This window comes from Sinohyriopsis cumingii, chromosome 5 (assembly GCF_028554795.1).
Source record: "Sinohyriopsis cumingii isolate HCF-2022 chromosome 5, ASM2855479v2, whole genome shotgun sequence".
NCBI classification, from domain to species: domain Eukaryota; kingdom Metazoa; phylum Mollusca; class Bivalvia; order Unionida; family Unionidae; genus Sinohyriopsis; species Sinohyriopsis cumingii.
The window spans coordinates 1,762,662-1,780,578 of NC_142965.1; the positions used below are offsets into that span (position 1 = coordinate 1,762,662).

General features: G+C 35.6%; 1 protein-coding gene across 3 annotated transcripts in view; it reads left to right on the plus strand.

Annotated features, from left to right (window-relative positions):
• LOC149798521 (E3 ubiquitin-protein ligase TRIP12-like) overlaps window positions 1-17,917 on the plus strand; it is a 165,863-nt gene that overhangs the window by 131,311 nt on the left and 16,635 nt on the right. For all 3 annotated transcript variants that reach the window (XM_089957328.1, XM_089957327.1, XM_089957329.1), the window contains exons 37-41: window positions 1,241-1,395; window positions 6,290-6,454; window positions 7,841-8,005; window positions 11,981-12,094; window positions 16,832-17,030. In XM_089957328.1, the coding sequence (XP_089813454.1) occupies window positions 1,241-1,395; window positions 6,290-6,454; window positions 7,841-8,005; window positions 11,981-12,094; window positions 16,832-17,030 (798 nt within the window). The remainder of the gene's footprint in view (window positions 1-1,240; window positions 1,396-6,289; window positions 6,455-7,840; window positions 8,006-11,980; window positions 12,095-16,831; window positions 17,031-17,917) is intronic.

The following is a 17,917-nucleotide window of genomic DNA, read 5'->3' on the forward strand; positions in this document are numbered from 1 at the left end:
TCTTAACCAAGCAGTGGTTTCTCTCAGCCTTTTGCCCCCACTTACATTTGTTTGAGGAGTAAGGCCTGGTATACATATTAATGTATACATATAAAGGTATATTATGTTAATCTTTAGCCAAAGGAAGCCTTTTTTCACTCCCCAAGCATGAAAGGTCTCGTGAAAGTGGACAGTCTTTTGATTTCAGTGAGTTTGAGCTACTGTTTAATGTATTAATTATTTGAAGTGTGAACACATATTTACAGTTTTTTATAAGTTAATTAACTAGACAATTAATCATGCATAACAGAATATACATACAGAATTCCTATAAAGAACAGCAGTAAGGTGATTACATTAAAAGTACATATTTTTTAGAAGAGTATTTATGAATTATACAAAATTATAGAAATTATTGTTTCTTTAGATGTTGTCCAGTATTATAACACCATGGGTTACTCTCAATCTGCAGGATATGCAGTAGCAATTGGTTTACTTTCTTTCTTTCTTGAGACTGTATCCATTCTTTGATGTGCCAACCCAGCCTGTCTCTCATGAGACTCCAAACTGCTTCACATCTTAGGGGGCTTGAGCTAGGGCCAACTGTAGGGTATGGGGATGGAACCGTTTTTGCCTTTTGTTATTTTCCTAACATAGTTGAATTTCCATAATTTTCATTTGTGGTTTGCTTTAACGGCATTTAGAACACATTGGTTATATCATGCAGAGGAAAATAGCTAAATGCCTTTTTTGAAAGACACTGAGGCAACTGGCATGGGCAGGTATCAAAACACTGACCTTTGGATTACAATTCCAATGCTTCATCAGCTTGAGCTACCGTACCTCCATCTCACCATAATGTATTTCAAGAAGAAACCAGTTTATAATGTTTTGAAATGTTTATTGATATTACTTATCTAATCATAAATATATTGGCCTACTTTTCTAAGCCATTCCAATAGTTACATTGCTGAAAAAGCATGCACTTCTGTGCCAGCACTAACTAATGATTGATGGAATTAGCCTTAAGGGAAGTCAACTCTCTGACTTCCATACTTGTATTGAAATGGCATTTTAGGACCTTTATTACTAAATCTAGCCAGAGTCATTTAAGGCCTGTGACATGGTGACATATTAAGATCAGGTAAGTATTATTGATGAAAAACTTCATTTCTGATATTTGTTTCTTGCCATATCACTCATTTCTTTACAGTGACTCCAAACTAGAGCATGTATGTAGCTTTATTCCTGGTACTTTCAGGAGCTGAGACGGGAAATGAATTTGTCAGTTCACCTTGTGGGTTATTCCCTACACCACTGCCTAGGAATGCAAAAGCTGCCGCCGTTAATAAAATTAAAAGCAAGTTTAAATTTGTGGGAAAATTTATGGCCAAAGCTCTCATGGATTCTAGGATGGTAAGTTGAAACATTTTTTGTCCTCCTATTTTTAGAAGAGGATTTTTTAAATTCTTCTTTAAATATGTTCCCTGATCGCATTAACATTAGGAATGTAAGCCCTACTACCCCTGAATCCACCTGTCTCATCTTTCCTGTCTATATTATATTTGCAACGGGCAGTAAATCTTGTCCATTACCTCCCTTTGCCACCTATAGGTGGCACTACTTGTAAACGTTTGCTTGCAAATTGATATTGTTTGCTTTACCTCCCATAATCCATTGCAAATTTTTGCTACTTTTCATCTGTTTCGTTGAGGACTTTGTTCTTTTTGGATGTATTTAGGATTATTAAAAAGGTGTTTTACATTATTTTTTTTATTTTTTACAATAATTATGTGAATTTTTTTTCACCTTTGTGGACTTAGTTTCCGTATTTTTTGACTGCATGTTGCTACATGACTACATTGCAGTAGATTATGTTTAAGTTCGTGTTCACACACTGTATATTTATTGATCACCCCAGGTTCTTAATGCACTTCACTATGCATTCCTTTTTCTTTTTTTTTGTTACTTTGTTGTTTCAAAATCAACTATGACAACTATGTAAGCTAAATGCAAGCCAGCAAGAAATCTCATGACACATGTCTCACATATACAATGTGTATATTGTCAGCTGTGTGCAGCATATGTGCCAGTGCATGGGAGAATACATGTTCAGCAGTTCTAAGGACAGCAGCAAGAAATAGAAGTGACATGGAAAAGCAAAAGGACCATGATTACTGATGCTTTGAACATTCTCTAGCATAGCATGGTGGGGAGGCTGTTTCATCTGAGGAATTTCAATAATTTTGGGGAGTTTCCTTGCAGTTCTTTGGGCATGTAAATCCAGGTGTATGGGGTTTATAAATGACCTGAATGACCAGTTCTCCTTCCTTCTATCTTCCTGTTTACTGCAAGAAACTTTACACTTTGTGGGAATTTCCACACAATTCTAGGTTCCACAAGTCTCTCCCCCCACCCCAGCATGTTTGAGTGTTGTAACTTTATGGTCATAACTTAAGAGAAAGAAGCAAAACCAACAGTTTTTGTAAAACTTGTAAAATAAATTAATTATCAACAGTATTATGAATTAAATATAAAATAATCCTTAAAAGTTCTATTCCAGTCCAAAAGAATTGAATGTTCGAGTGAATTTGAGGACCTCAAATGTACTGGTCTGCCAACAGTCTGAGTATCACAATTGCATTCTCCAGAACTCCTTTAAAAAAAATTCACAATGGTCCCAAAATAATATTTAGTCCAGTGAGCACTTTTTAATTCTGATGAATAATCCAAAGAAATGTCTTCTCTCAAATTATATCCAAAGACAACATTAAATAAGTCAGCAGACTGATATTTACATAAGAATCTGAAATAGAAACGAATCCAAATTAGTATGAATGACACGCTCAGTTCTTTCTTTATACAATCCTACAAGAGTCTGTTATGACAATAGACCCCACCTGACAGACCTTACTACTCAGTCTGATACTTCACAATACCTATTCACGTGATCACTACTCAACCATGGACTATGACTAGCCAACCATAAATAACTCCAATCTTGAAAATATGTTTATTATTAGAAACTTGACATGTATTTGTAGATCCTATGCAATCTACAAGCACTCTTAAAATCTTAAAATTGAATCTATACCCATGTAAAAATAAAAAAATAACTATTTAGTATCTCCTTTATAGATAATCACTACAATTTACAGTCAGAAACAAAATTACAAAAAATATATACCTAGCATTGAGCAAGACCTTTGGGCCTGGAAATCCAGGCACATGGGATTTATAAATGGCTTGAATGAGCTCTGCTATCTGGCTGCACCTCAGTTTTGATGCCGTCCAGTTCTCAACCCATACCGACTTTTGGCATGTCAGTTTTGATGTGCATTGCCAGTTTGTCTGGAAGAATGAGAAATCACCAGAGATGCCAAGTCCGACAATGAAGATGTGGTTACTATGTTGTGAAGGAGCTTTGAAGTGGTGTGCTGAATGTTTTATCCACCATGTAGAAGATGTGGTTACTATGTTGTGAAGGAGCTTTGAAGTGGTGTGCAGAATGTTTTATCCACAGAGAGTCAGATTGATTACAGCATAGGCCTGGTCTGCCAATTCTCTTGCTCACAGTTGGAAGGGTTTGCGGTCTGTTGCCTAACCCCTCTGCCTAATGATCTTAGTGCCAAGATTATACAGAATTGAGGGACTAGGAGTGCAGAATTATTCTGATTGCCCTTTCTCTGCTTTAACAAATCCAGGATCAGTGATCTTCCCAACCTAGCAATAGATGAACCTCGGAAGATCCTGGCCAGGCTGAATCTTCTCAAACAGCCTTGGGCCCACTTATTCCATCCATGTCCATAATCTCTTATCCTTTATGCTTAGCTATTGTTCAGCCTTGCAGCAGAAACAGTTCAACCCGTTAGTCATGGAAAAAATTGCACGAGCTAGAAGGCCTTCCACTTTACAGATTTATGATGGAAAATTGCACATTTTCAGGAACTGGTGCAAAGTCAAAAACATCCCTTTTCATGACTATGTCCCACAAGTTGCTAACTTTTTCCTTTGCCTGTTCAAGAAGAAAAAGTTGGTTCCAATTACTGTTAAGGGCATGTTCCATCATCATGATATGGAGAATTTCAATCATAACAAAGACCTCTCTGACTTATTGTCCAACTTTGACTCTCATATCCTTAAATCACTCATTCTTTTCGTAAGAGGAATCTTTCTTGGCTTCTAACTTGACTAAATTAAAACAAATTTGAAGTTTTAGCTAGAAACTTTCTGAAACTCCATCATACAAAACCTATTTTCTGATAGTGTTTGCTTCAGCATACAGAGTCATTGAATTTAGTGCCTTTTTGTTGACCCAGCCTACCGTCAGTTTCAATCAGAAGTTTCGGCAGTCCTTATGATGGCTGATTTCTTCTCCAGGAATTGGTTGCCATCTGTGGGCAATCAAACAGTCATGGTATGACCTCTCTCCTGCATTGACACAACCCAAGAGGCTTTCAAACGGGACCCGGTATTTGTGCTCAGGCTTTATCTGACGCAGTCTGAGCTAGTTTGTGGAGCTCAAAGACACCGCTTTCTGCTGGTCAAACCTTTTGAAAGAGGCGTAACTCCTCAAGCACTCGCAACATGGTTTAAGCCGGTAATACACACATCATACTCTGACGTATCAGATGAAAAGAGTCGCCTCATGAAAGTCTCTGCTCAAGAGATAAGAGCAGTCGCTGCGTGCCCTGCCTTTATAGTCGTATCTCTATCAAAGGTATCATTGAGGCCATTAATTGACATTAATTGACATGCACAGTCAACCTTTTCAAGTTTTATATACAAGAATTGGCTCCAAAGCAACAAACTCTGGACCTGGTGGACCCAGTCTCAGTTACACAAGCTACTACCAGACATCAGCACAACTTCTGGATGGGCACCCTGCACAGCCAAAATTGTATGTGGTTTTCAATATATAAACCATGTTGCCTCCAGTTGTGCTGTCCACAGTTAGGAAAGTGGGTTAACATTCATATGGGAAGTCCAGTATTCTCCTCCTGGAGGTTCCTCAAGGTATAGTTTGAAGCTCATCATTGCCTCCGTCCAATATGTATTTTCCTGATGTTAATGTGATCAGGGAACATATTTGAAGGAGAAAGCAGAATTTTCATTAATTTATGTTTCTCCAAGAATACTTACCTGATGACATTCCTCTCCTTCCTGCAATGTGAGCTTCCCATTTCTGCTCAGCTTACAACTAGCCACCTGTAGGCAGCAGTTTTTTCGTTGGAAGAACTGGATTCGGGAGGTAGTAGGGCTTATAGTCCTAACAATATTGTGATTGGGTAAGTATTCTAGGAGAAACCTAATTTAGTGAAAAAGTTGTTTTCAAATAGTAAATGATTTCCATTGCAAATAGGGTACATTATATCCATAAATATCTTGCTTATAAAAATAGTCTAAAGTGATAATTACAAAACTTGATAAATTTGCAGTGGATTTGATACTAATGTCTTGAAATTGAAGATTTGTTTAAAGTCTTGCAACAAGTGAACTGATGTAATTGACAACTCCTCTATGTTTCAGCCTTTATTGCATTTTTCTTTAAAATAAATAGTCCTTAAACACACGACTCTTTGAATAAATTTGCTGTGTAAAATTTATAATTTTTAACTTGTAATAATTCAACTGATGTAAATCCAATGTACGAGTTATCACTATTGTTGTTTCTGCTTTGTCATCATTCACTGGGTTTTTTTCCCTTTTATTAGACTGGTCTGTCCTGAAAGAGCCAGGAAGTAATATTAATTAATACTAATAACCAGACAACTTAATGATATAAAAATGTTGATATTTTTTGTCAGTTTAATTTTTGCCTGGTAAATAATCAGATCAGTAATTATTCTGCAGATAATTTCAACAAGTTATTTGTTGTAAGCAGGTGATAATTATTTTTTCAGTCAGTTAAATTTTTTTAGAAAATGGTGGAATGGCTGTTTGAATTTTGAGTGACCAGAACATTACAAAGTCGCTCTGTCAGTTGAGTTTGTTTGAGTTGCTCTTGGCATTAATGCAGTTGTGAAATTGACTTGTCATTATCATGTTTTACACAAAGTGAGACTATGTCATAGCTAAACTTTATAAAAATTGTATTGTGCAAACAGGAAGTAGAAATTCAGCTCACTAACAGGTAAAATACTGTCCTGTAGTCAAATATTTGACTATTTATTGGTTACAGGTTTTCACTACACAAAATTGCCCGTGAGGAACAAAAATCTTATTTTACCAAAATAATGACTTTTTAGATTTTTATAACACGTAGTTAAGTGTTCTGAATCAAGTTTTCGAAACTTTTTTTTGTTTTCAGATTGATATTCCGTTTAGTTTAGTGTTCTATAGATGGCTACTGGGCCAAGAGCACAGTCTTACGTCCAGTGATATCCGACATATCGACCCAGTGGTCAGCAGATCCTTCTGCCAGCTCGAGGACATACTGCGGCAGAAGAAAACAATTCTCATGGACAAGTCACATGTGAGTTTAATATCAGTTTGATGTCTCAGTTCTCAGTCATGTTGGAGTCATTAATCCAATTGAAAGTGTTCCTGTTACTGTAAAGTTGATTCATTTCAAGTCCACATTAGTGCCAAGTGCAGCAGAATAAATAACAGCAGCACGTTTGTTTAGAATTTGAAGTTTTTGCAAAAGAGGGAGCTTTACCAGCAGACTCTGGCCCATCTTCATGAGCCAGGGGTCTTCAATCCACTTACCTACATTCCAACTCTCATCATTTTTCGCTAACTGAATTGGTGTTTTGAACAAGTTCCCTCTTGAGGATTAAAGAAGCAAACAAAATCAATGAGAGAGCTTGTCAAATGACATGTTAGGTATTCAAAAAAGTAACAAACATGATATAAGCAGGTATGCACTGAAAGTTAGAAGTTTTTAAAAATGTTTAAATTGCAGAAACTTAAATTTTTAATGTTTTATTGTGTATGGAGGACACTATGACAATCTCAAGGTTTAAATGCAACAGGGGATCTGATTGGATCAGTTGGTATCAGCTGCATCCAATCAGATAGTGGAGCAGTAGATGCCATTTCAGCTTGCTAGATATGCCAAGGGTTGATATGGAATGAAATGAATCAATGACTTTTAACTCGCTAAGATGGTCCTGGCCATGTTTTTAACTCGCTGCTTGAAATATTTCACATCCTGAAGTAGTATAAACCTGATTGTCAGATTAACCATACAGGACTTTGTGCTTCAGTATACGGTAATGGAAGCATGTATTGGTGTTGTTTTTTTTTAATGCCATTAGTGCAAAATTGATTTAAACAGACATCCAGAAAGTTTACATTCTTGATATAGAATGATCATTTTACAGAAATTTTAAGAAACAATAAAGAGTATTAAAACTGTTCACTCATTCTAACTACCAATTTTTAAATATAGCAGCATCACAGTTGACTATATTTATGGGAAATAGCAGGGGGCACATGCGCACCAGAAGAAAATTTATCAAATTGAACCTCTTACTTGAACCCTAACCCTTACCTGCTTTGTGGAGTTCTGTCCCATTTGGTGCCTAGAAAGTAGATTAACTATTATGTGAGGGGCAGTAAAATATTTAGCATATTTTGTCCTAATTACTGGACAAAAATAAAATGTGTGACTCGACTTCTTTCTTAGGATTGGCACCTTTTTCAATCAGTGGGTGTCATAGAGCTGGTAACTTTGAATCTGAATCTTTCAATATTGACACAACTTTATTCAAATGCAAAATTTTAGGCATTATTATCCCGTGAGCATAATACTTGGTGCCACATCAAGTATAAGGAAGGTGAGTGGAACTAAATGTTTTGATTGGCTAGAAATATATTAACAATATTTGAAAACATTTTGATATTGTTATTACAGACAGATGAGAGCCGTCAGTTGGCTTTGGACAGTCTAACTCTTGAAGGGTGCAGTATAGAAGATCTTGACCTTGATTTTACACTGCCAGGCCACAACAACATTGAGCTCAAAAAAGGAGGCAAAGATATGCATGTCACCCTTGATAATCTTGAGGAATATTTACAGGTATTTTAGCCATTTCCTCATTCTCTTTTTATATATCTCTCTCACCTTTAGTCTCGCTTATGAAGCATAGATGGGCTCTTGTCACCTCAACATTAATTTTGTGTGTGGTATAAATGTCCAATGTCCTGGAACAAGCTGGATACGTTGGAAATTAACTCTTTGTCACTTGCTGAAGACAAGTATTTAGAATATGAGGGAAATATCAGATTCTGCGAGCTCTTTCTTGCATAGACATGAAATTTGATGGATGCATTCATCTTGAGCTCTAACAATGAGTGAGAGGCTGATAACAGTTGCCTTTTTTTGTTGTTCTAGTGTCTCGGTCATTCAGGTGATATGCGTTTTGCATGATTCATATTTGAAAATACTATGGGTGATTTCACACTTGGTCTTTAATTTAGTCCAAAAAGTAACCAGTCGGCAAAAATGAGTAATACAACATCATATAGAGGACACGACAGTACTTAGTGGGTTGATATCTTAGAACTCACTTTGGCATTAATGATTGTCAGAGACAGTTGCGAAGAGTAGATTTATTCTTGTAGGTGTGGGTAGCATTAAGTCACACATCCACATCTCAGATGCTCTTTCACTTCATTGAGATGCACAATTTAACTCACTGAATACCTGAAATACTTCTATAATGCCCCACTTTAAGTTCAGATTGACACAATTTATTTGCACATTGGCTGGCTTGTATAAATGTGAATGACAACATTCCAAATGTAATCTCTGTCTCTCAGAGACAACTTCATCCCTTTCTTTGTAGGTGTAAGTTTTTGCATTTCTCTAATACGATTGTATGTACAGTCAATAAACTTGATTCGTCTTGAAAGGCACCACTCACCATGGGGGAAAAAATTGATCTTGGTGTCCTACTTGTAACGTTTCAGCAATTACACAAAGTTTTTTCATTTAGTTGAGTTCCTAAGGCATTTTTTTATGTATGGTCATGAAATGGGTGTGTTTGAAATTTGGAATATTAAGAATCTCATTAAAATTCTAAGGTCACAGTGGTCTTCATGTTCTAATGTCACAGCAAAGTTTTTTGATTATTCCATGGCAAAACAGGTGGAACAAACAGGTGGAACATGGTATTATGTAGAATTCCTGCCGTGAAATAAAGTTTAAATGATTCTAAACTGTTTAAGTGGCTCAGAGTTAAAAGTCTTTAATGCCACCCCTGTGTTGGGTCGTTGATGCATGTCCACTTTACAGTTTCAATAGTATACATGGATGGAGGGGTAGTGAGAATTTTTTGTCCCCTTTTTTGTTGCAGCTGAATTTAAACCCCATTCTCAATCCGAACAATGTCTGTATTTTACCAGGTTGACCAAAACATTCCCAGATGAAAGGTACTAGGTTTAGACAACTAAATTAAGTCTTTGCACCTGTATAACATTTTGAAGTGCAAAATGAGAACAATTTAATAAAAGTATTCAGCTCAGTTATTTATGGGAAAGCAGAAGAAGTTGGGGTTTTATGACAAGTTTCAGTAACAACTTTAGGACATTTCAAACCCGCTTTGTGACGATGCTTAAAATTTGCAATGCTGAACTCAAAAATGCACATGCAGTCTGGTATTTATATGCCTGCCATAAGAGGTTGTGTATAGTATTTATATGGCTGCCATAAGAGGTTGTGTATTGTATTTATATGCCTGCCATAAGAGGTTGTGTATTGTATTTATATGCCTGCCATAAGAAGTTGTGTATTGTATTTGTATGCCTGCCATAAGAGGTTGTGTATTGTAATTATATGCCTGCCATAAGAGGTTGTGTATTGTATTAAACTGTGTGTTAATCTGTCCACCTGTTTGTTACCAGTTTGGTTTCCACACAGTAAATTTAGTTACCCACAGTCTTCATTTGACCAAACTTTGAGGATGGCTTGCAATTATGGTAAGGAAGAACTCTCTTAATCTAAGGATAAAAAAAAAATCAGAGGTCAAGGTCACTGTGACTACAATAAGAACAATGGTCTCCACATAATAACCTATCTGCAGCTAACCAGCTTTGTGGATGACTTGTACTTTTGGTGCAGAAGAACTGTTAATGTCAGGGTCAAAGGTCAAATCCCTCTGACTGAAAGAAAAACAGTTTCCACACATTAAATGAAGTTGTCCATCATCTATGGCTACCAAACTTGCAAATGGTCTACAATTGATGTAAGGACGAATGCTATTGATTTTAGGGTCAAAAGGTCAAATGTCAGGTTCATTGCAACTGAAAGAAGAAAATGGAAAATTATTAGACATGAGGTGGATATATAATGCGCCATTTATGATGCTCATGCCTTTTTATGCTGAAAATTCCCAATCTGTTTATGATACTTGCACCTTTTTATGCTGAAAATTCTCAATCTGTTTATGATAATTGTGCTTTTTTAATCTGAAAATCCTAATCTCTCTTGTTCACATGCTTTTTTTTTCCCCCAATTCCAAGAGATCCAGGCACCACTTAAGAAATTGAGAGAAACTGAATACACCTCTCCTTCAATATCTTGCACCCAGATCACTCACAAAACCACTTGTAATAAGGTGTCAGGGGTGGATTCGATTTTTTTTCTTCTAGAAAATACTAAAATAATTGACCCCTATTTGTTGAAGGTAAAGAAAATCACAAAGTTGGTAAATGAAACCTTGATATATCACTTATTTTACTGTCAAAAATGGTGATTAGTACCCACAAATTTACACTCAGCGTTGTGAAATTCTCAAGTGTTCATAAGAAATGTCAAATAACAATCAATGCAAAATGCTGACAAGTGGCATCGCTGTAAGAAATAAATGCTAAAGATGTCAGGTGAAATTTGTGTTTTTAATCTTTTAAATATGCTATAATGTAATCAGTATAACCATGGCACTCTCTCTGTATTCCAATATGACAAGTGTCATTTGACCGTAAGGCTCCCCCACATACACATGTGTATTCCAATATGAAAAGTGTCATTTGACCATAAGGCTCCCCCACATACACACGTGTGTTCCAGTATGAAAAGTGTCATTTGACCTTAAGGCTCCCCCACATACACATGTGTATTCCAATATGAAAAGTGTCATTTGATCATAAGGCTCACCCACATACACATGTGTATTCAAAATATGAAAAGTGTCATTTGACCATAAGGCTCCCCCACATACACACGTGTGTTCCAACATGAAAAGTGTCATTTGACCTTAAGGCTCTCCCACATACACATGTGTATTCCAATATGAAAAGTGTCATTTGACCTTAAGGCTCCCCCACATACACACGTGTATTCCAATATGAAAAGTGTCATTTGACCATAAGGCTCACCCACATACACACATGTGTTCCAATATGAAAAGTGTCATTTGACCATAAGGCTTCCCCACATACACACATGTGTCCCAATATGAAAATTGTCATTTGACCATAAGGCTCCCCCACATACACACATGTATTCCAGTATGAAAATTGTCATTTGACCTTAAGACTCCCCCACATACACACGTGTATTCCAATATGAAAAGTGTCATTTGACCTTGAGGCTCACCCGCATACACACATGTATTCCAATATGAAAAGTCATTTGACCATAAGGCTCCCCCACATACACACGTGTATTCCAATATGAAAAGTGTCTTTTGACCATAAGGCTCCCCCACATACACACTTGTATTCCAATATGAAAAGTGTCATTTGACGATAAGGCTCCCCCACATACACACGTATATTCCAATATGAAAAGTGTCATTTGGCCATAAGGTTTCCCCACATACACACGTTTTGTGTTCCCTATTGCACTGGTTTTAAAATTAGGGTAGGCAGGTCATCTTTTTTCATTTCTTGGAAACATTTTTTTTTGCCTAACAATAATGCCTGTGAGCACTTATGCGAGAGCTTAATATCTATCATCTGTGTTTTGATCAACTCAAAATGTGTCTTTAGAAGCATGACATAAATTAAGCAGACATTTAAGATCATATATTGATGCTGTATTTTCTTACAGTTGGTGATTCACTGGAGCCTGGTGGAGGGTGTGTCCAGACAGTTTGAGGCATTTAGGGAAGGATTTGAATCTGTGTTCCCGCTCAACACACTGAACAGCTTCTATCCTGAGGAGGTCAGAATAATAGATACAGTCATTATAATGGATATAATAAATACAATCATTATAATGGGGTATAATAAATACAGTCATTATAATGGATATAATAAATACAATCATTATAATGGGGTATAATAAATACAGTCATTATAATGGGATATAATAAATACAGTCATTAAAATGGGATATATTAAATACAGTCATTATAATGGGATATAATAAATACAGTCATTATAATGGGATATAAGAAATACAGTCATTATAATGGGATATAATAAATACAGTCATTATAATGGGATATAATAAATACAATCATTAAAATGGGATATAAGAAATACAGTCATTATAATGGGATATAATAAATACAATCATTAAAATGGGATATGGCAGCAGTATTTTAAATGAATCCTTGTTTGTCTGTCTCCGCCTGTCCAATTACTATGTACAAATGAATACTACATTTCTTTTATGGCTTTAGTAATTTATGAATTTTGTTACAACTATTGTAGCTAAATGACCATCTCCAAAATGTGTAGAAGTACAAAAAGTACATCACAAATAACACTATGTTATGTGGCTTAAACTGTGCTGAACATAGCTTTTAGGTATGTGTCCATGAGATTTTCATTTTCTATATTTGGGAAAAGGTCCATAATCCATGAATTTTGATACCTTATAAAGCTCAGATATGGAGGTTTATGTTTGCACTTATTTTTTAAATCCATTTTACTCGAAAATCCTAATTTCATTGTTCATAAAAAAAATTATGTTCCATAGGTTCCAAACTATTGCATTTAAAAGTCTTACTCCTACTAAAGTTTGGAAGAGACATTTCCTCATACAGACCTTGAAATGGTAAATGTGTTAGAAAAACTGATGCAGAATGAAAACAAATGAAATGTAAAATGAAGGCAAATAAAATGATGAATGCAGTTGGAAGAAAATGAAGACAAATGAAATGTAGAATGAAGGCAATTAAAATGATGAATGCAGTTGGAAGAAAATGGAGTGTGCAGTCACAAATGAAATGTAGAATGAAGGCAGATAAAATGATGAATGCATTTGGAAGAAAATGGAGAATGCAAATGCAATGTAGAATGAAGGCAGATAAAATGGTGAATGCAGGTGGAAGAAAATGGAGAATGCAAATGCGATGTAGAATGAAGGCAAATAAAATGATGAATGCAGTTGGAAGAAAATGGAGAGTGCAAATGTGGTGTAGAATGAAGGCAGATAAAATGATGAATGCAGTTGGAAGAAAATGGAGAGTGCAAATGCGGTGCAGAATGAAGGAAGATAAAATGATGAATGCAGTTGGAAGAAAATGGAGACAAATGAAATGTAGAATGAAGGCAGATAAAATGATGAACGCAATTGGAAGAAAATGGAGAGTGTGAATGCAAAGAGCAGAATGATGAATAGCAAACCCAATGCACACTTTGTGAATTTATTTGAAAATCTCTTTACACATATTTCAGGCTGCCACTAATACCCTTATGCATGATAATCTGAAATCAGGTTCTTTTCACAATATAAAGTTTTCTTACTTACAAGCCACTATTTTTGTTTAACAATCATCTGTGATGTAACGTTAGTGATAGTTGTATATGTTAAAGTTTTAATTCGGACAGAAAGATTGGAAATAAAGTATGCTTGCAGATTACACCCAACATGAATACTGTTACACCTGGAATTATGAAACTTGGTGAGGAGATGATTCTTAAAGAATACATCTTTATCACAATGTCGGTTACTTTGACACTTATTTTACACTTCACTGACTTGGTTAAATATAGTATTTTAAATTTATTTCTCTTAGCATTGTTCATGCTAAAATAATTAAACTAGATGATTGTATACATATTTATTAGAACAACACCCAATCAACAAAAGTACATCACTGTTATGTACATTTTATATTTTATGAGTTTTACTTTTGGTTTTTATGTCTGACTCATGGCCACATAGGTTGTTGTTTTTTCATCCTATTTATATACTGTCCTATTTATAATCCTGAACCTTTGGGAAACATCTTGGTGAGCACTTCCTTATTGCAAAAGCAGGCCACTGTGGCTAATATTTTATGCTTCATTAACTTGGTTTAAATTTTGTGTTTAATATTCATATATAGTGCACTGTTTATGCGTGAAGCTTCATGATGATATGCATATCCTTTAGTACCATACCGTCACAATGAAATAAACATGCACCATGACATATGTTTACCCTTGCACTGGATTTTGGTGAGGTTTTTGCATTTAGTTATGATCACATGAGCATTTGGCATATGTAAAACCAAAGAAGGTCACTGTCTTCATTTAGTTATGATCACATGAGCATTTGGCATGTTATATGCATACTATTCCACCTAGAATTATGAAATCTTGTGAGAGGATGCATGTTGATAAGTATTGCATCATTATTGCAAAACATGTCTCTGTGACCTATATTTTATGCTTCACTGACTTTGTTAAAATTTTGTGTTTGAAGTTTATTTCTTGGATGGTGTTAATGTTTGGATCATGAAACTTGATAATTGGATGCACCTTTGATAGCACTACATCTGTAAAACCAAAGAAGGTCACTGAGTCTTCATTTTATGCTTTACTAGAAAGGGTTAAGTATATGACCACATAGTTGTTCATGCTGGATACATCATGAAAGAAGGTCACTGTGTCTTCATTTTATGCTCTACTTGAATGGGTTAAGTATTTGTTTTTTAGCTCATGACCACATAGTTGTTCATGCTGGATACATCATAACATTCACAGTAGGTCCATTTTGATCAATACAGTTGAAAGTAGGGGAAAAATAAGCTTATTCAGTGGTAAAGGTTTCTTATTAATGACTATATATTTGTGATAGGTTTGTTTGGATACAAGTACCTAGGTGTTAGAAGAGTGTACATCATACATTTCATGTGAGGCATCAGATACAGTGACTAATCCAGCTAATTACAAATTCATGAATTATGCCTGTTATGGAGATCATACTAGCTGTTACTCCAGTGTTACACCAACAGAGTTTCTTCAGACTCTGCCTTTTAGCACATTAATGTCTAAAATGTACACATAAACACTGGCAGTAAGTCATACAAGTTTTACACATAATAGCTGTGTATTGAGCATTAGGCATTTCCACAAAATCATTAAGACCCGTTATATTATCAGTGTGGACCATGCAGCAAGCTTCTAAATGATAAAGATTGCCTCTGTATCTGCTTTATGGACAGGTTCGTCTTGGCATTACATCCCTGTAGCATCAACAACTTTAAAGGTCTAAAATCCATTAAAAAAAAGTATGATGTAAACATGTAGGACCCTAATGCTTTGACAGCTTGAAGTGAAAGAATTGTAAAAGACAGTCAAGAATATGACTTCATTTTTTATTACACTGTTAATCTACATCAATAAAGATGATGATGATAATTGTTGATCTGATGAAAATAGTAAAAAGGAAATAACTCTTACAATAACTCTATTATAACATGATGGTCGGTGTCCATGAAGTACCATTGCGTTATACAGAATATATTTTGCATTACCCAGTGAAGTAAGTTACTAGGCAAATATTGCAGATGTTTTGTTGTTGTTGTTGTTGTTGTGAGTTTTAATGCCATTTTTCAGCACACAGTAGGCTATACATGGCAGCCAGTATTAATGGTGGCAGAAGAATCCAGGAAAACTCCGGAAAGAACCACCGACCCACAAGAAGCTTCTGGCAAGCTTTCTCACATACCCACATTGGCCAGATCTGAGACTCGAACCCATGCAGTCAGAGGTGAGATGGCAGTGATCCATAATGGAGAGTGCTTTAGACCACTCGGCCACTCGTGGCCCCTTTACTCTAGGAAATGACTGAATTGAAACTAATGACCATGACAGTTGTGTATTGGTTGAACGACAGATAGCACAGAGAACTGAGAGTTACAGTTGTGCCAATCAAATGTAGTGAGCGCACAGTGAGGTGGAATGATGATTCTACTAATGATCCCAGATAGAAAAGGTTAGCTTTGCAATGCCTGAAATGAAACACAAGATTCAACAACAAACGCTGTGAGATTATTTTATGCTATAAAAGAACAAAATGGGAAGGTTCATAAGTTTGGCAATGTGGTAAGCAAGTTATAAATTCATGGTATATGATGAAATGATAGTTAAGGTACATTGAAAGTGAGAAGGGCTCCCAAATTTCAAACCATTTGACACTAAGGGCCTGTTTTCTTGGAAAGCGGGAGAAAATGCTCTTTAAAACCCTTAACTTTCAATCAGTAAAGAAAGCATCTGAAACAGATTTTATTAACTCTGATTTGAAACCTAAAAAAATTATTTTAAAAAAAACACCTATTATAGTATTTATACTTCGATATCATAGAAAAGATGATTCTTTTGTATTTTATTCCATCTTAATGCCCTGTCACAAGGACCAACATTGCAGGATCACATTAGCTTGAATTTATTTTCTTAATGATGATTAATATTTGTGGTTGCAGGATCTAGAATCTTTATAGAGACAAGATCTGTTATGTAATCACTGATTATTTTCTGGTTGTATATGTTATGTTACTTCATATAAACAATCAGATTATTCAGTGCTTTGAAAAGCATCTAAAAGGAAGCTGTATTTTGTATACTGATTTATTCACTCATTTCATTTCAGCATATATACTTCACTTCCTTCCTTTGTACTCATTTTTATATTTATTATAAGCATAAATGTGAACATTTATATATATTGTATCTACATGCACAGTTGGAGCAGCTGTTTTGTGGTAACATGTCTGAGGTGTGGGACACAAGGATGCTGATGGAGTGTTGTCGTCCGGATCATGGCTATACACATGACAGCCGCGCTGTCAAGTTCCTGTTTGAGATTCTCAGTTTGTATACTAGGGAGGAGCAGAGGGCATTCCTGCAGTTTGTCACAGGTTCACCCAGGTTACCTGTTGGAGGTAGGGATGATGATTTTCTCATTGGCAGTGGCATGGTTAATACATAAATAATATTTTACTTTAATGGATGACATCTGTGTTACTTTTTATACAAGTGATATGTGGATGGGGGTTGAGGTGTACATCATTGCAAGGATGCATGCAAGTTCTGCAGAACACTCGCTAGTTTTGCGGGTCATAAACCAGAGGAGGTGATGGGATGGTTTGTTGTCCACTCTCCATCCATCCTTTAGCACAGATAGTCATATCAACATGAGGTTTTTTGACAGAAGGAATTTCTTATGGTGTATAGGTTGTCATGAATTAAAATGGTGCAGATCTGACATCCAAGATGGCTGGTATGGTAGCAATCATGAAAATCTTGTTTGAGATAATCCTCCTGAACAGGTCGTAATGACGTGGCATTTTATAAGAAAACTTCCACTGATATGTTGTTGTTCCTGAATGAAAATGGGGCAGATTTGACATCCAGTATGGTGGTCATGGTGGCCATCTTAAAAATCTTGTTACTTTTCTTTAATGGAATATTATATTGACATGTAATTTTCACCAGAAGACTGTTTATGGTGTCTTGTTGGTCGTAAATGAAAATGATAAACTCAAGTGTCTAATATCATGGTTTTTACAACTTTGAAAAGTTATTGAATTTGAGGGCTTGACTTGAAAAACCCTTGAATTGTGACAAAGTTGGTTTTATCCATGAAAAGTCCTTCAATTTCTTCAAAAATTCATTGAATCTTGGCCAGATTTGTAATTATGTTTTGGAATACAAAAAATTAAAACTGCATGTAATACATCTCATTTCAATTCAGAATTTTTGTTATGTGTTTTCCAAAGCAATGCTTTGATAAGTAAAATAAGATGAAACTGGGTGGATCAATTGGCAT